At 41.3% G+C, this 20347-nt stretch overlaps 1 protein-coding gene across 2 annotated transcripts in view; it reads left to right on the top strand.

Annotated features, from left to right (window-relative positions):
- The window catches only part of MARCHF6 (membrane associated ring-CH-type finger 6), a 375114-nt gene that overhangs the window by 53622 nt on the left and 301145 nt on the right, over positions 1-20347 (top strand). For both annotated transcript variants that reach the window (XM_075826906.1, XM_075826903.1), the window contains exon 5: positions 12257-12329. In XM_075826906.1, coding sequence (XP_075683021.1) covers positions 12257-12329 — 73 coding nt within the window. The remainder of the gene's footprint in view (positions 1-12256; positions 12330-20347) is intronic.

The following is a 20347-nucleotide window of genomic DNA, read 5'->3' as shown; positions in this document are numbered from 1 at the left end:
GTGCTGTGAAAAAACTGTGGTCAAAATGGTAACCACAACCATAAATGAATTCCTTGAGGGGTGTAGTTTCCAAAATGGGGGATTCCTACTGTTTTGGCACCTCAACACCTCTTCAAACCTGGCATGCTGCCTAAAATATATTCTAATATAAAAGAGGCCCCAAAATGTACTAGGTGCTTCTTTGCTTCTAGGGCTTGTGTTTTAGTCCACGAGCGCACTAGAGCCACATGTGGGACATTTCTAAAAACTGCAGAATCTGGACAATACATATTTAGTAGTATTTCTCTGGTAAAACCTTCTGTGTTACAGAAAAAAAAATGGAATAAAATTGAAATTCAGCAAGAAAAATGAAAATGTTCAAATTTCACCTCCACTTTGCTTTAATTCCTATGAAATTCCTAAAGGGTTAAAAAACTTTCTAAATGCTGTTTTGAATACTTTGAGGGGTCTAGTTTTTAAAATGGGGTGTTTTATGGGGATTTCTAATACATAGGCCCCTCAAAGCCACTTCAGAACTGAACAGGTACCTTAAAAAAAAAAGGCTTTTTAAATTTTCTTAAAAATATGAGAAATTGCTGTTTATGTTCTAAGTCTTGTTACGTCCAAGAAAAATAAAAAAATGTTCAAAAAAACGATGCCAATCTAAAGTAGACATATGGGAAATGTGAACTAGTAACTATTTTGGGTGGTATAACCGTCTGTTTTACAAGCAGATGCATTTAAATTCAGAAAAATGCTATTTTTTCAAAATTTTCTCTACATTTTGCAATTTTTCACAAATATAGACTGAATATATCGACCAAATTTTACCACTAACATGGAGCCCAATGTCTCACGAGAAATCAATCTCAGAATAGCTTGGATAGGTTTAAGCATTCTGACGTTACCACCACATAAAGTGAAATATGTCAGTTTTGAAAAATGGGCTCTGAGCCTTAAGGCTCAAACAGGGCTGCGTCCTTAAGGGGTTAATTTAGTAATAATCTCTATTTAACCAAAAAGACGAACCACATATAAGTTTAAATATACAAAGCGGTACGGGAGAAAGGACACTGTATCATAGCTAAGTGTCAGTGTGGTAATGGCTATAGAAGGAGCAGGACAAAGAAATGGCTACTGGACTGTAGCATTAGGCATAACGATAAATATCTAGTGAAGGTATCGGTCTGTATGCCCTAACTGCCTAAGATCGCAATTCTCTAAAAAAAAATAAAAAATCAAAGAAGCCCCCCCCCGGCATGTTTCGCTGCACAAACCGCGTCCTCAGGTGTATTGGGGCTAATAACGTTCTAACGAGCACTTCCTCTTTTTAAAGGGGAGGTGTGCATATGGCCGGAGCCAATAGGCATAAGTCTAAAGGGTCGAGCCTCTTCCTAGAGTGATGGATATATCCATCAGCAAATAGGGAGTGGTATATCTGTGCCAATAGGAAAGACACCCGCGCATGCGCACAAGAGCATAGGACCATTAGCAGAACATTTAGTTAGAGGTTCACACATCAGAATATATTCGGACAACATAACTACGGTGTCATATCGGAGACACCAGGGAGGCACAAAACAGAGAAATCTCCAACTCTTGGCCTCACAAATATTCTACTGTGCAGAACCGAGACTCTGTTCCATATCCGCCGTTCATCTTAAAGGGACTCTAAAATACACAGGCAGATTTTCTAGGCCGAAAAGCCTTAAATACCACAGAGTGGTGTCTGAACCAGAAAATCTTTCTTCTGATCACCAGCAGTTGGGGTGTCCCGGAAGTAGATCTGTTTGCCAACCAGGGGAACACCAAAACTCAAACGTTTTTCTCTCAACCCCAAATAAAAATCCATAGGAGTGGATGCACTAGCTCACAAATGGTCGTTCAGTCTAGCATATGCCTTCCCTCCTATCCCCTGGATTCCATGAGTTCTACAAAAACTCAGGCTGGAGAAAACAAATCTTGTTCTGATCGTTCCACTATGGGAAAAAAAGGGCCTGGTTTGGTCTCTTAAACAATCTGAAGATAACCGATCCCTGGGTTTTACCATCCCTTCCGGATCTTCTGTATCAGGGGCCAATCCTACACTCAGAGCTGCAAAAATTCCACTTAGCAGTCTGGTTTCTGAGGGCCTGATAATGAAAGCCAAAGGATTGTAAGAGGCAGTCATAAAAACCCTACAAAAAAGTAGGAAAACCACAAAAAAAGGCCATACTTACTAGGTAGGTGGGTGGGTGAAAACCCGTTCCCAGCAGGACGCAGTTTGGTCAAAAAATGCTGCAGAAGGAGGGTGCATGAAATAGTGATAGCCACTCCCACTAGTCTTGAGGGGAGTGGCAAACTAAGTGCTCACAATTGTGTGATAAAGGAGTGTCAGTGTAGTACTAGGGTGTGAATATATGGCATAAAAGAAATGTGTATGTATAGGAGTGTCAGAACTATATAATAATGTAATAAAAAAATGAATGTGTGATGAATAGGGGTCAGTGCTGTTAATAGTACATGGAGTGTCTGTACTATGTGTAGTACGTGGAGGGATAATGTGCCAGTCATCAGGCATAGCATATCTTGCCGAATCACAGCCTATTTGTAACGCCGCTACTGTTGGCTAAGGCGGGCTGCTCTGCATGCCAAACCAAATGCCAGCATATAAGACCCGGCTGCGTCCTGAAAAAAAGTATACATGGTAAAAATATCCATGAAACATGGGGTATTAGTTGTTATTTTGGCCAAAATACGCAAAGCTCGCAACCCAATGTCAAGGGTCCCCAGTGCCTTGCGAGTCTCTAACTAGAACTTTTTGTTCCTAGTTTAAAAACACCAGCAGAAAAAAATTGGACATAGATAACTTCAAAACCACAAATTATTATACATTATTATATAGTTCTGACACTCCCATACATACACATTTATTTTTTACCACACATTCACACCCTAGTACTACACTGACACACATTTATTGCACACTTGTGAGCACTTAGTTCGCCACTCCCCTCAAGACTAGTGGGAGTGGCTATCACAATTTAATGCACCCTCCTTCTGCAGCATTTTTTGACCTGTCTGCGTCCTGCTGGGAACGGGTTTTCACCCACCCACCCACCCACCTAGTAAGTATGGCCTTTTTTGTGGTTTTGAAGTTATCTATGTCCCATTTTTTTTCTGCTGGTGTTTTTAAAAAAAGTAGGAAAGATGTCACTAACTCCATCTATGGGAAGGTCTGGAAGAAACTCTTATTCTGGTGTGGCAATTCTTTTCCCCGATATTCATCCTTCTAATAATGCTCGAATATTGGACTTCCTGCAATCAGGCCTTTTTAAAAGGGACTAAAACCTAGCACCTTAAAAGTTCAGGTATCTTCCCTGAGTCATTTTTTTTTTATCAAGCTCTGGCCTCTCATAGATGGATAAAAAGATTCTTTGTGGCAGCATCTAGATTATCTCCCAGACCTTCACTGGTTCTTCCTCCTTGGGAATTAAACGTAGTATTGAGAGGTTTTACGTGATCTCCCTTTGAACATAAATCTTCTCTTGGAAGGCAGCTTTTTTGGTAGCTATAACCACAGCTAGAAGGGTGGGAGAAATTCAGGCCCTCGACTATTGGGGACCCTTTTCTTAGAATCATAGATGATGGGCTTATTTTTCATCCGGATCCCCCCTTATTTCCCAAGATAATGTCAAGTTTCCACACGTCCCAAGATATAGTACTTCCTTCCTTTTGTCAAAATCCAACAAACAGAAAGGAAGAAGAGTTTCACACACTAGATGTCCGCAGGATTATCCTACAATATATTGAATCCACAAACTCATGGAGGAAAGATCTTAATCTTTTCATTCAATTAAATGGTCCTAATAAAGGAAAGAAGGTGGCAAAAAATACACAGGCAAAATTGATAAGAGGCGATCTGTGTAGCTTATCAAAACCTCCACATGTCTTCCCCCAGAACATCTAAAGGCCCACTCTACACGCCATACTGTACAATGTCGGAATCCTGGTCAGGAAGAGCGGATGCATCTATTGAACAGATCTGCAAAGCAGCAATCTGGTCATCCGTTCACAATCTTACAAAACATTACAGACTAAGGCCTTATTCACACGGACATGTCCGTTTTGCGCGCGCAAAAAAACGCTGCGTTTCCCGCGCCCAAAAGGTCCGTGTGTCAGCATATGGTGCGCAGCTGCGTGATTTTCACGCAGCCGGCATCATGATGACACTCTGGTTTTATGTTTACAAACAGAAAACCACGTGGTGCTTTTCTGTTTTCTTTCATAGTTTTTACTACAGTAGCGCGCACCACCCGGAAGTGCTTCCGTGTGCTGAGCCCGATTTGCACGCACCCATTGACTTCAATGTGTGCGTGCAGCGCGAAAGGCGGGCAAATCTAGGACGTCATGAGTTTCACGCATCGCACATACGTTGCGTGAAATTCACTGTGTCTGAACGGCCCCATTCATTAACATAGGTCCGTGCCACTGTAAATCCATCCATCTGTAAATACTATTCGTAAATACTGATCAGTAGTCATCTGCAACCCATCCGCATATACGGAAAGGTATCCGCTAATACGGTCCGTACTGCATACGTAATGTATCCGTACGGATCCGCAAAAAGAAAACCACAAATGAGGTGCAACATCTGCAAACCTGGCATAGCCTAGCAATGCTTCCATAAAATGTTTTGCATCTTTCGTCCGGGCCATGCACCACAATTGTGGCGCAAGGACTGCGGCCATGTGCCAAACATTCCTCCTCCCTCTGCTAAAATAGAACAAAAGAAAAAAACGCATTCATACTCACCTCAGCGCTCCTACTCACCTCTGCTCCGGCTCCTTCATCCTTCTAGCATCTCTCATACAAGGACCTGATGCTGTGCAGCGTCAGGCCCCTATGTCCAATGCAGCACTTCAACATCATTAGTTCTTCGTCACATACAACGTCCTGACGCCGCTTGGTGTCAGGTCCTTGTATGAGCGGCGCTGCAGTGATAAGAGAGCTGGAGAGGAAAAGTCTGTATATATTTTTTTTTTATTAAGATTTTTATTTATTTAACGTCATAATGGAAGGGGCAGGGGGTAGTCTGGTCGAGAGTTGGCAAGGTAGAGGCCCAGCGTGCGAGCCTCTATCTTGCTACTCCCCATAGAGTGAAATCTACGCTAGCATGGAACTGGTGTAGGTTTCCACTATAGCTTTTGCCAGTTTTCTGGCGAAAATTATAATTTGTTTATCCCCGGTTTCCATGTTCTCTTTTCACTAAGATCATGCCCGCTTTCCACAAAAGTGGCAACTTTGGCGCAAAAAGACCAAAAGTTGTAACTTAAACCACAAATTGCAACTTTTAGGCCATTTTGAAAATTTCTTCTCCAGAAAAGTTGATAAATTTACCCCCAATGTCTTATCCTTCGGCATAAAAAAATGAACAAAGAAGCAGCACTCAAAAATAAAGTGAATTTATTCACCCAACATCCACTGCAACGTTTCACCTTCTCAATGAAGGCATTCTTTTTCAAGGGCTTGAAAATGCCTTCATTCAGAAAGTTGACTCAATCATGGCCCAAAATATATTAGACTGAAATTTGTAATGGGTATGTCAACTTATACCTGCCCAGTGAATTTATCCAGATCCAAATTATAGGTTATATCGGAGAGACACAGTCACTGCTTGTATGCTCAAAATGCTCATGACGTTTATTGATCAAACAAATACAATACTATCTTTCAAAAAGGGTGTAGACTTGAGGTTAGCCAATTATTTACAATATGGCAATAACTCTGATTCAGCTAATAGCATACATTGAGAATATTTCATGTTCAGCCATTCAGATATACAATACATTTCAAATACAATATTATAATTTCTCATTAGATGCTTACGTCAGGCTAACCTTACATCTCTGCACCTGCTATCCACATTCCCAGGTCAGAGAATGTTACCCTTTGCCTTGTTCTCTCCCACTAGTAGTATCAAACTCTTATCTCACTCCCGTCTTCGCTGTGAATAGTCTTTGTTTTTATACAATGACAACCCCCCCCCCCCCCCCCAAGTCAACCACAAATTTGTTAGTCTCAAACTCTAGATGAAAACTAAGAGGGACCCATAACTAGTTGAGGAACAAAATCTGCATTAATACACTTGCCATATGCTTGTCTTAAAGGAACAATTACTTTCTTATTCACTAAAATGGAAACAAGATGAAGTCTCCGTGCGAAATGGACGCTACAGAAAATGAAATAATTTAAACAAACATTTGAATCCCTTTCACAAGAATGTGAAACGTTGCAGTGGATTTTGGAATAAATTCACTTTTATTTTTGAGTGCACCTTTGTTCATTTTTTGACATTCTATCATACAAGGAGAGGGCACTCCTTTTTGAAGCTTTGCACCTGCAATTCTGGCTTATGTTGCCACAGTGCTGCTCCATTGTTTGTTTATCCTTAGATGTGATGTTGGGATATTGTGTTTGCATACTGTCTTACACCTCATTCACACAACAGGGTCCGAGTGTCGGACGATAAAATCGTCCGTTTTGGGCCGTTTTTTTTTTTTGCATCCGTTCCGGGCTGTGTTGCCGTTTTTAACGGCCGATTTTGACCTGTTTTGCATCCGTTTTTTTCCCTGTCCGTTTTAAAATCGGATGAATTTCATTTAAATTTGTTGCCACACACAGCCCTTTGTAGATAATGCCACACAGCCCTTTGTAGATAATGCCACCCAGCCCCCTGTAGGTAATGCCACCCTGCCCCCTGCAGGTAATGCCACCCTGCCCCCTGCAGGTAATGCCACCCATATATGGACAGTGTAGTCACTCACTTCTCCTGTAGCGGAATCCCCGGCCATAGAGTCGGGGATTCCGCTGCAGAAGTGAGAGACATCGCTGTGTCCATATATGGACAGTGTAGTCACTCACTTCTCCTGTAGCGAAATCCCCGGCCATAGAGTCGGGGATTCCGCTGCAGAAGTGAGTGAGTTCGCTGTGTCCATATATGGACAGTGTAGTCACGCACTTCTCCTGTAGCGGAATCCCCAATCCCCGGCCGGGGATTGGGGATTCCGACTCCTACAGGGAGCAAAAAAAGACCCTCCTCCTCCTCCTCACCTGCACTCTGCACTGTGAGGAGGAGGAGGAGAGAGAGCGCGCGAGCGACGGAATACATGGCTGTCACTCGGGACACATTCCAGTGATGGCCGTGTATTACCCGGCCCCATAGACTTCTATGGGGGCCGGGTAAACGGCCGAAAATAGGGCATGTCCCATTTTTTGACGGCCAGGTTTCCTGGGCCGTCCAAAAATCGGTCGTGTGAATAGCCCCATTAGGGGGTCTATTGTTCCTAATGCAGCCGGGTGACGGCCGATTTATGAATGTCCGTCACCCGGCTGGGAAACCCTGTTGTGTGAATAAGGGCTTAAGGATTTTTGTTGTTTGCTCCCCACTGTATGTGTAATGAAGGAAAGTAAAACTAAAAACTGATGAGAAAAGTGAAGGGAGTGGGAGTTTAGTAAATGTTGTTTATTTTCCGGATCTCACAAAGCGCTTGTTTGAAACTTTTAGGGCTATTTCAGGCCCTGTGCACATGACCGTATTTTCATCCATCTGTAAATACTATTCGTAAATACTGATCAGTAGTCATCTGCAACCCATCCGCATATACGGAAATGTATCCGCTAATACGGTCCGTACTGCATATGTAATGTATCCGTACGGATCCGCAAAAAGAAAACCACAAATTATATGCAACATCTGCAAACCTGGCATCGCCTAGCAATGCTTCCATAATTACGGACCGCAACAGGTGCACAACCGTAGCTGTACGTAATTACAGAAGCGCCCGTAGACTTCTATGGGGCATCCGTGATGTAATTAGGGACAAGAATAGGACATGTTCTATAATTTACTGATCATTTCTATGGAACGGATGCCCATCCGTAAAAATACGGAAAGATGTCCGTAGCCCATAGAAATTAATAGGCCCATAATTACGGATGAAAAATACGGTCTTGTGTATGGGAACTCACACAGGGTTTATTGATGCGGAAGTCACAAACAGACCGAAATTGCCTCCCATTGATTTTAATGGTAGGCAAAGCCGTTCTTTCCTGGCGAGCGTAAAAAAAACACTTGCGGGAAATAAAAGGGTCATGCTCTTTCTTTCCACGTTTCCATCTCTGACCACTGAAGGCATTTTGAGGCAGATTTTTTTCTGCCTGCAAAATACTCCGTAAACATACCCTTACTGTTCCATCTTGCGCCTAGGTTATGTTTGACCCTATAACAAAGGAAGAAGTATCTGCACTTTTCTCCTCCGCCCTCTTAATCGCCTTCTCTCCATCCTATTCCCTCACATCTTTTCTTTGCATTGTCATGAGCTGTAATTCCCCACTTTGACCACCTGTTTCATTTAGATCTTTTTTTTCTCTTTCGCTTTTAATCATTCTCTAGTCACCCCAATTGTGAGGACCACTCTTCACTTCTAACTATCACCCCGTTTCTAACCTTTCCTATGCTTCTGGACTTATCGAATATCTGGTGTATACTTGTCCATTACCTCTCTACTAACTCTGTTCCCCATTACAATCTGGCTTCTGTGCTTCACACTTTTCGGAAACTGTATTAACCAAAGTATCTAATGGTGTCTTCTTTGCTAAATCCAGTGCAGTGCAGTACTCCGTTCTAATCCTAGATCTCTGCTGCATTTGACAAAGCGGATCACCCCCTCTTTCTGGGTTCCTCAAGGTTTAGTGTTGGGTCTCTTGTTTTCTCTGTACATAATTTTAGTTGGGCAGACTATCGGCAGGTGCTGGTCTCCAGTGCCAACTTTTTGCTGATGACACTCGTCCTGGGAGGAGATCTATGGTTATTTCTCCCTCTCTCCTAACAAACACTAGTGGTTTTGTCAGTCTCTGCTGTCGTGTCATCCCTATATCTAAAACGTAACAATTCTATAACTGACTTCCTTCTGTTAGGAGTCTCTATTTCCATCTCGAACACCGCCGTTGTCCCTGGATTTTAGGCCTGGTGTCTTGAAGTTGCACTTGTCACTGATCTGTCCTTTCTTCCTTACATGCCATTCACTGCTTTTCTTTTAGGGGAAGGTTTTAGCAATGTCTTGTATCCATCCCTACGTCACCACTGACACTTCTAAAACACTAATCCATTATTCTCTAGACTACTGTAACGCGCTAATATCTGGCATTCCACTCAACAGTCTGGGCCCTCTTCAATCTATCATGAACGCAGCAGCCAGTTAGACCTTTGTCTAGTAATTATTCTAACAACTCTCTTCTTTATAAAACTCTCCTACTAATATACAAAGCTCTCCACAACACTGCACTGCCATTCATTTCTGCTGTCATCTCCATATCCCAACCCACTTGGGCTTTTTGCTGATCCAATGACTTATTACACTCTTACTATGACGTCCTCTCGCTCCCTTCTGCAGGGCTACCCATGCATCACCTATTCTGTGAAACTCCCTGTCTATCAAAAACTCCCTGCCCTATCATGCCTTAAAATCTAATTTCTTTAACCAGTTCAGGACCGGGCTATTTTGAGCCTTCAGGACCAGACACCGTTTAGCCATTTTTAGCACGCGTTAGTTAAATGGCTATAACATTTTTATTTGTTGGGCTAACGACGTGATTTTTGCGACGTTTTTTCCGTAGACAATGCAGGTTTCATTTTTTATCGTTTTTATACACACCTTTTTTGTTATTTTAGAATTTTTATTCATAAAGTTTGAAAATAATAGTAGAAAAAGAAGCTTTTTTACGTTTCAGCAATTTTTTTTTTGGTAATAACATAGTTTTACCCTAAATAGACCTTTTATTTGTAATAGTCATTGTTTACCGTAAATTTTAATATATTACATGTCTATATTAGGATAATTGTGTCAGCGCTTGCGTTACAACAATGATTGGGGGAGGGGAATGTTTTTTTTGGGGGTGGGTATTTTGTGTATTATTAAATTTTTTTTTTGCACTTTACTATTTTTTTTATTACTATGGTCTGACCCTCAAAGGTCAAAAAAAGACCTTTGGGGAACTTTATATATTTGTTTTCTTTCTTTTACACCATCTTTTCCACTGTAACTGGAGCTGCACAGCTGCCCCAGTTACAGGGGAGATCAGCCCTCTCATAGTGACGATTGTCACTAATAGGACTGTGCTGGGTCTTGTTAGACCCAGCAGCAGTCTGCCACTAACGGCACCCAGTGATCATGTGACCAGTCACATGATCACCGGGAGGAATAGAGGCAGCGCCGCTGCTGCTGTCTCTATTCCTATACACAGCGTTCATTGAGCGCTGTGTACAAGTGATCAGAGAAGACAGAAGCAGCAAAAGCTGCTTATATCCTCTGCTCAGGGTCCCCGGCAGTCACTGACAGCCAGAGACCCGACATTCAGCTGCCCGATTGCGCGGGCAGCAAGTTAAAACCTGAGCCGTAAAAAGTCTATGGCTCTGGTTTTAAGGACCCTGACCGCTGGCCGTAAAAACACAGCCAGCGGTCGGGAACCAGTTAAGGTGGCTTATATCCCATAACTATAGTTCATGGCCCATACACAACCTGACCTGATAAGATATATTCACTCCATACTATCCTTTACTCTGCTATACGTCCTGTACTTAATTTTTCTGCAAGGGCCTTGTTCACTGGACAACTATATCACTATGTACGTATTGTGTCACTCCTGCCATTCCATTTAGATTGTAAGCTCTTATGGTCAGGGACACTTCACCTTCTTTTTTGTTATTTGTCATTTTACTTGTCACTTTCCCAATTGTAAATCACTGTGGAAAACGTTGGCACGATGTAAATAATGGTTATCTCAGTATTAACCCCTTAATGACCGCCGAAAAACCTTTTCACGGCGGTCATTAATGGGCTTTATTCTACAGCGCCGCCTACGGCGCTGCTGTAGAATAAAGTAAACAGAGCAGGGAGCCGTCAAATCTCCCTGCTCTCAGCTGCCAGAGGCAGCTGAGGGCTGGGGGCGTCCCTGCTCTGCCGGGTGAGATCGATATTAGTATCGATCTCACCCGTTTAACCCTTCAGATACGGTGCACAAGAGCTCCCTCTCTCTCCCACCGACACACGCCGAGTGTCAGTGTCTTCTATGGCAGCCGGGGTTCTAATAAAGGCCCCCAGGTCTGCCTGGAGCGAATGCCTTCTAGATCATGCCGCAGGCATGACCTAGCAGATGCCTGTCCGTTTTAAACGGACAGGCAGTAATACACTGCAATACAAAAGTATTGCAGTGTATTACAATAGCGATCGGAGGATAGTGAAGTCCCCTAGTGGGACTAGTATAAAAGTAAAAAAAGTTTAATAAACGTAATAAAAAAAAATAAAATGAAAAACCCACTTTTTCCCCTTACAAAATGCTTTACTATTAAAAAAAACTACAATAAAGCAAAAATGTTACACATATTTGGTATCGCCGCGTCCGTAACGACCCCGACTATAAAGCTGTTACATTATTTAACCCGCACTGTGAACGCCGTAAAAAATAAAATAAAAAACAATGGAAAAATTGCTGTTTTCTGTTAATCCTGACTTAAAAAAAATGTGATAAAAAGTGATCAAAAAGTCGCATCTACTCTCAAATGGTACCAATAAAAACTGCAAGTCGTCCCGCAAAAAACAAGACCTTATACAGCTATGCCGACGCAAAAATAAAAAAGTTACAGCTCTTCGAATGTGACAATGGAAAAATGTAAAAAATGGCTTGGACATTAGGGCCCAGAATTCAAGCAGGGGGAAGGGGTTAATAGTGTTATGTGTAGAATGTATGCAGGGGCAGGTATAGTAGAAAGTCTCATTGGTGCAACATTTTCCAATAGCTTTAGATAACATAGGGGACGTTCTTTCAAAACGGAGACGCCGCAGTAATCAGCAGATCGTTCTGGCTCATAGTGGAGTCCCTCTATTACGCCTGTATTCTCTAATATTGTATGTGAACTAGGGTTGTTTTCATAAGAAAGTCCCTTTGCATATCTATTATAGCTAATCTAGTATCCCACATGTAATGGAAACCATGATGCCAGTGTGAACCGAGCATAAGCTGATGAATTCATGAATGATTTACATGTGAACATTATTTGTAGCTTTTGACCCTACTTGGTGGTCTTTTTCTGGTTTCAGATTTTATTTTGACATTATCGGCATAGCCTTTTTGTACAGGTTGATGTTTTTGTTGTTTTTTTTTTTACATTTTCTAGTTGTAATTTGTCTGAATGCAAGCTCATTTTATCAAAATATTTTTTAATTTTTTTTCTCCTCAGGTCGTATTTACAAGTGCTTATTTACTGGCTCTGTGAGCTCACTATTGACCCTACCCCTAGATATGCTGTCAACGTAAGTTTGGTCTCTTTTTGTTATTAAATTTTATAAACTAAATATTGATTTAAAAGGACTGTTATCCGAAAATTACCTATTTTAAAAAGTTTTTATATGAATCATATTTACAATTTTTTTTTTTTGTGATGATGGTTTATAATTTTCTGTCGTTGTCTTTATTAAAATAAAAAATCCTAATAATTTAAGGTAATATTACATGGCCCATTGTGGGCTGTGTAAATGAGCGCCGATCTATGAGGGCTGTGCTGCCAACAACGATAATAGTTTCTGCATTTAAAATGACGCAATCAGCCGCAGAACGAGTACCATTTTTTTATGACTATAAGACGCATCTGACCATAAGACGCACCCAGGTTTTAGACAACCGAAAATAGGGAAAAAAATTTTTGTTAAAAAAAAATGTATTCTGTTTCACCATATTCTGAGCCAATAAATTGTTTATATTTTTTTCATCAATTGAGCGGTATGAGGGCTTATTTTTTGCGGGATGAGCTGTAGTTTTATTGCCACCATTTTTTTGGTACATACGATTTTTTTGATCACTTGTTTATTTTTTATTTCATATTTTAAGCACTAAGGTGACCAAAAAACTATTTTGATGTTTTAAATGTTTAAACTCAGCATGCGAGTTAAATAATGGTATAGTGTAATAGATCAGACTTTTACGGACACAGCGATACCAAATTATTTTATTTTTTACATTGTGCTTGGGGAAAAATGGGAAAAGGTTTTATTTTATTTTTTTTTACTTTTTAATTTATTTTATTTTTTTACAATCCTGAAAATGTATCTAACTTTTTTTTTTTTTTACACATTTTATTAGTTCCCCTAGGGGACTTGAACCAGCGGCCACTTGGTTACATGTGGAGTTACTGAAACAGCGTAACTACACTGTTTCCCTAACTCCCATAGTAGTGAATGGCAGTTACGGAAGCAACGTAGCATGCAAGCTACGCTGTTTCCGTAACTACTGTTCAGTTCTATGGGAGTTACGGAAACAGCGTAGCTCCGCGAGCTATGCTGTTTCAGTAACTCCACATGTAACCAAGTGGCACGGAGAGCACAGAAAGCTAGAAGAGGGTTTAGGGGGCCCAGTTCTACAGATAGGTGCGGGTCCCAGAGGTGGGACGATTCATCTATCTGACATTTATGACCTATCCTGTGGATATGTCATAAATGTCCTTCATAGAAAAACCCCTATAAATGCCGCGGTCGCTATTGACCACGGCATTTAACTAGTTAAAGGGGTTTGCCATAAATCACATTTATCCCCTATCCACAGGATAGGGGCAATATGTGAGATCGCTGGGGGTCCGACCGCTGGGTCTTGTAGTTTTATTGGTACCGTTTAGGAGTACATGCTACTTTTTGATCACTCTTTATTAAATTTTTCTGAAGGCAGGATAAACCGGAAACAGCAATTCTGGCATTATTTTTTATCTTTATTTTTTACAGCATTCACCATGCGGGTTAAATAATGTGATAGTTTTATAGTTGGGATTGTTACGGATGCGGAGATGCCTAATATGTGAAACTTTTTTACCTTTGGGAAAGAATAACATGTTCACTTTATGCTACAGATTGGTATAAATGCAGCGATGCCAAGTATGTATAGGCTTTTTTATTTTTTTATGTCTTCGTATTTTTGCACGGTAAAACGTGTTTTATAGTGACAGGAACTGAGAGAGATTAAAAGGGCCTCAGCCTCCCACCAGTGTATTTCCTGTCCCTACAGGAGTCGGGATGAAGAGAGGATCCTCTGCCCCTTAGCGGGAGATTGAAAAGAATGATTTTCTACCTTAATGAAAGTCCGGATCGGGGGCTTCCCTCCTTCCGTCCGGTGTTCCATTTGTGGGGGAGCGTTCCTAGGGTTTTCCCTCCTCCTTTTTTCTGAAGAACCACCTGTCTGCCTGTGGTTCCGTGAGACTAAAGCCAGACGGAGCGTAGCACTTCTGCCGGCATCCCGACCACGTGGTTACAGCTTCGTGACCAAACAACCGGCGGATGTGGCGTCTCAAGCGGGGACTGCATTGGAACGCGGGGTAGGTAAATAGACTGGCGTGTTTCATCTAGATTGCCACGTGCATCCTGCTCTGAGGTCTGTGTTTTCAAGCATGTCCTTTCCTGGTGCCGATTCGGTGGGGTCCCAGTTTGAAGAATCTGATGTCTCCTGCCCATCCACTCCCGTGGATTTTGCCCATGGGGATAATACATGATATATTACCGTAAACTGTACTAGTTGGGTCTCCCTCTCTCGTTTACTAGGTTGAGAAATCGGGATCCCAGAAGCTTAAGCATGGGGAGCTTAAAAGATCCAAGAAATGCACTACATGCTCCTAAAAGCTGGCATACGCTTACAAAAAACAATTATGTTCATCTTGTATTAATAAATTAATCGAAGCTGAACAACCTTCCTTTATGGACGACCTACGTTCTATGATCAGAGAGGAAGTTCAATCCTCATCAATATAGCCTCAATACACGGCCATTTCTCCCCCGTATAAAAAGGCGAATTTAGTAAATGATCCTCCCATCTGATTCAGACGCTGAAGGGCCTCTTGTTTTAAAGATCAAGAGGACATAGATGAATTGGGGTCAGTAAATCCTGAAGGAGATCAGGACGACGAGAAGAAATATTACTTTTCCTCTGGGGACATGGATGATTCACTAAATGCAATCTGCGGTACGATGAATATGGAGGAAGTTAAAAAACAAAAAAAACTTTCAAGATGAGATGTTTGGTGGTCTAAAAATCAAAGAAAAAAAATGTGTGTTTCCTATTAATGAAAACCTGTTTGAACTAATAAATGACGAATGGAAAGGCCCAGAAAAAAATATTAGGGGTCTACTGTGAATTTAGAAATCGCCTCCTTTTTAATGAAGTGGATACAGGCATCTGGGACGTTATCCCTAAAATGGATATCCAGACAGTAAAAGTAGTTAAGCAAACCGACTTGCCATTTGAAGATTCAGCTCGCTTAACAGACCGCATGGATCGAAAGTCTGATTGTCTATTAAAAAAGGCCTGGGAAGCATCAATGTTAAGCATGAAGTCCAACATAGCAGCCACTTCAGTAGCTAAAACCCTCTTTATCTGGTTAGGCGAGCTAGAGAACCACCTTAAGATAAAAACACCCAGGGACCAACTACCAGAGTCAATTCCTCTCCTAAAAGCAGCTACAGGTTTTCTAGCAGATGCATTGGCGGAATGTATCAGGTTTGCTGCCAAGGAGGGGGCCCTCACCAATGCCGCAAGAAGAGCTTTGTGGTTAAGATACTGGCAAAAGGGGGACACTCGTTCTAAAAATAGGCTTTGTAACATTCCGTTCCAGGGGGAATATGTTTTCGGCTCAGAGCTAGACAAGATCCTAAAGAAGACGTCTGATAGAAAAAAGGAATTTCCAGACGATAAACCAACGAAAAGGAAATATCCCTTTCGTTCCCAAAGACCCCAGAGTGAAAACTATAGAGGGAAGGGAAAGATAGGTCGTTGGAGTTACCCTAAAGGGGGATGGGTAGGGGCTTCTTGCTCAACCCGAATAATTATAGACCAGAAAACAGACGACGCCGGAGTCGGTGGAGGGTTGCTTCATTTCTACATTCTATGGAACATTATCACCCAAAACAAATGGGTCCTAGACATAATAAAAAAACGGCTATCGAATATAATTTTCAATCCTTCCTCCAAAGACATTTATTCTGACCACACAGCCCTCACAATTTCTGAAAAAACAGGTGTTTGACAACATCGAAACCTACACCAGAGAGGGGTATTATCTCTGGTACCACAGAATCAGTGGGGAGAAGGTCACTACTCCTCTCTATTTCTCATAAAAAAGCCAGACTGTTCATACAGGCTAATCATAAACCTGAAACTTCTCAACAGTTGGATAATTTACAGGAGATTCAAGATGGAATCGGTAGCATCTACCACTCCCTTAATAAAGAAAGGGGCTTACATGTGCACCATAGATTTAAAGGACGCTCACTACCACGTCCTCATTCATTACTCTCAGAAATTCCTAAGATTTGCAGTAAAGGGCTCGACAGGCGAAGTTGTCTACTACCAGTTTACAGCCCTCCCCTTCAGGATTTCATCTGCCCCAAGAGTGTTCACCAAAATAATGATAGAAGTGATAGCTTCATTTCACAGACAAGGACTTATTATAGTCCCCTATCTGGACGAGTTCCTAATTACAGCAAACACGCAAGGGATTCTTTACACTCAGGTAAAGTTAGTAACAGGTCAACTAGCAGAACTGGGTTGGATCATAAGTGATCAAAAATCAAATCTGATTCCACACACTCAGACAAATTTCTAGGGGTCCTACTTGACTCTACCCTTCAGATATCCTTACTACCAGGGGAGAACTGAAGGAATCTATTTTTCAATATCAAAAAATTTCAAAAAGCCACCTCTTACAAAATAAGAGCGGCAATGAGTATGCTAGGTCATATGACAGCCTGCATTCAGTCAGTCACCTGAAGCCAGAACCATTCCCATCCACTTCAAAAATGGATACTTTCCTCATGGGACAGAAAACAGTCCTCCCCTAGATCGAAAGATAAAAATACCCCAGAAGGTAAAAACTTCCCTATATTGGTTGACTGAACTCTCAAATCTCAAGAGGGGTGCAATTTGGCATCGGTTTCCAGCAATCGTTATTCTGACAGATGCAAGCAAACAAGGTTGGGGAGCCAAACTTCCAGACCGTTATATTCAGGGGACTTGGCCACTGACCATAGCGTCTCGTTCCTCAAATTACTGAATACTCAGAGCAGTCTGGGAGACACTGAAGTCAGGTTCCTTCGCTCTTCAAAACAACCATGTCAAAATACTAACGGTCAACATGACAACAGTGGTTTTTCTAAAACACCAGGGGGGTACCAGGTCTCCCACCCTGCTCTCACTATTTCAGAGAATATTTTGTTGGGCAGAGGGAAATCTGCTTTCTCTATCAGACGTTCACCTGAAAGGGTCGGAGAATATGGAAGCTGATTTTTTTTTCAGAAAAAAAACCTAGATCCGGGTGAATGTTCTCTAAATCAGGAAGTCTTTCTTCAGATCACACGGCAATGGGGGTTTCCTCAAGTAGACCTGTTTGTGAACAAATTAAATTCCAAAACAGAACTTTTCTTCTCTCTAAACCCCCAGGATGGTCCTCTAGGCACAGATGCTCTATCCCAACCTTGGGACATGGATCTAGCATGCACCTCTCCACCATTCCCGCTGATATAAACAGTCCTTCAGAAGCTTTACAGGGGATGTCTGAAACTCATTTTGATTGTCCCATTCTGGACAAAAAAGGCCTGGTTCCCAAATCTGAAGGAATTCGCACGGAAGATCCCATAGAACTTTCTTTAAAACAAGATCTGGGGGGCCATTACAACACCAAAGTCTCCAGAACCTTTAATTATCAGCATGGATCCTGAAGGGACACTGCTCAAAGAAAAGTGTATCTCAAAAGGTAATAAACCCTAAAAGCTAGTCATAAATAAGTTACTTCTGCAATTTACCTAAAAATCTGGAAAAAATTTTACCTCCTGGTGTGGAGACCAACCACCGGACCAGAATCATCCAGTCATCCGTCAAATTTGTAACTTTTTACAGCAAGGGCTGGATCTAGGTTTTAGACCAAGCACCCTCCGAATACAGGTCTTGGCCCGGAGTACGTTTTTTGACACCCAGCTGTCAGAACACAGGTGGGTTCAACTTCATTAAGTAATATGCTGAAGGGAAGGAGTGGGCTGACGGTGATCTCTGCCATTCGGGTAGAGGGAAATAAAATGACTAATAAAGGAGAAGAAATAGCCAAGGAATTATATAAACATAATCAGTTATACACATCGGAGCTTCAGATGGATGAAGATTCCTTAGAGCGTTATTTACAAGATATTGCCCTTCCATCCCTTTCCCAGGAACACAGGAGAATGTTGGATGCAGAGATTGCATTGGAGGAAGTAATGGGAGCGATTAAGGGATCCCCAAGATTAAAAGCGGCTGGCCGGATGGTCTCTCCTATGAATAATATCAAAAGTATGGAGATATTGTTTTGCTCAGTTTATGGTGGAAGTTTTTAATCTGGCTTGCTATAGCTGCTTTCTCCCTGCATATATGAGAGAGGCCCTTATATTGTTATTGAAGGCAGAGAAAAATAATGACATTGAGTTTGCAAGGAGAGTCAACTGCAACAGATATCAGCTGAATTGTCATCAATATAGTGCTTTGAGGTAGGGGAAGGTGGGGGCAGTTCCATTCTTTCATTAGATGCTGTTAAGGTGTTTGACAGGGTGGAATGGCCTTTCCTTTGGAAATTGTTGGATAGATTCAGAAGTAGATATATAGTTTGGATAACCGCTTTTTATAGGGAGCCCTTGGCAAAGGTATTGGTGAATGGACTTCCCACTAAAGCGTTCTCCCTATCGCGGGGAACGAGGCAGGGTTGTCCCCTTTACCCTATTTATAGAGCCCCTGTCGGCTAAGATTTGAAGTAGGAAGTGGGGGAAGAGGGGACAAAGTGTCTCTGTATGCTGACGACATCCTGTTGTATCTGTATAATACAAGGGTGGGATTGGAGCAGTTAATTCGGCTGATCCAAAAATTTGGGAACGTATCCAAGTTTCAGATTGACAGAACTCGGTCTGGATGCCACTGGATGAGGAGATTGATCCCGAGGAACTTAAAGGCTATGTTCACATTTAAAACCATTTTTTTTATTTTTTTTTTATTTTTATTTTTTTTATAAATAAGTGTCCGTGTGATGCAGCTTTGTAATGACATTTTATTAAAAATTAAGTTATGAACTTAGATGTGATTGGTAACTGCTCGATCCTACATGTCAGACATGCAGGACCTGCTGTCGCTAAACCAGTCAGTCCCACTGACCTGACGTATACCGGTTTTGGCGCTAGATAGAGCTGCTCTGTACACAGGATACAAAGCCGCTGTATCTGAAAAAGTAGTTAAATGTAATTACAAAGATGCACCAATCACACTGATATATATTTTTAAAAGGTGTACATAGCCATGTAGGGGGGAAACATTCAAGTATTTGGGAATAAATGTAACACAAGATATTACAAGATATATTGAATTGGTTCCATTGATAAATAAAGAAATATCAACACTTGTATAAGGATTCCCCTTTCTATCACAGATAGAATTGCAATATTAAACAATTTGTGGCAATGCAAATATTTTTGTCTTGAATAATTGCCCAATCTGGGTGGTTTAAGATCATAGAGAATCTGGTCAGGGGCTTGGTCTGGACTGGTAGAAGAACAAGGGCCAATTTAAATCTGCTTATGTTAGATCAAGAAGAGAGGTGGCTGTCCGTTTCAGATTTTAGGCCTTTAGTTAGCGGGGCAATTATGGTTCGTGGCTAGATGGAAGAAAATCTCTCGCTTAAAGATTTTAGTAGAAACAAATGAGAGGGAATTCTCAAATTTATGTGATGTCTTGGAGATGGGATTACTTAAGGGCTCCAACTACAAGGACTATGCATAGTTAAGAGGTTATGTAAAGTATGGGCTAAAACACGTAAATTTAGGAAGATAAAGGGATTTTTAAAATTCAAGCTGTAGTTTAACAAGAACAACATAATCGTGGTAAGTAAATTGGGGCAGGAGTACTTTTGGAATAATCTTGGATTATTCTAAATTTAGCAATTTTTTTTTTTTTTAAAGGGGGACTATAGGATCTCAATGCTATAGAGGAGATCCTAGGGGGGCATGTTTTAGGTATATGCAATTAAAACAAGCGGTGAATGCCACAAGTATTCAAAGTGTTCCAGGTACGTAAAAGAATGTCCAGTTTTGAAATGTTGGAAAGGGGATTATTTCCAGGTTATATAAAATACTAGTAATCACACAGTTTAGTAGGGATAAATGGGAAAAGGCGTTGAGGCCAATACAAAAGAATAGAAAGAAGAAGTTGAGAGCCTTAAGGGAATGTGTTGCCAGCAAAACATGTTTTTTTTTTTTTTAGTTAAACAATTAGTGTATAGGTGATTAAA

This window comes from Rhinoderma darwinii, chromosome 5, assembly GCF_050947455.1.
Source record: "Rhinoderma darwinii isolate aRhiDar2 chromosome 5, aRhiDar2.hap1, whole genome shotgun sequence".
Lineage (NCBI taxonomy): Eukaryota > Metazoa > Chordata > Amphibia > Anura > Rhinodermatidae > Rhinoderma > Rhinoderma darwinii.
The sequence above is the reverse complement of the archived record's forward strand: the minus strand, read 5'-3'. Positions and strand labels throughout refer to the sequence as shown.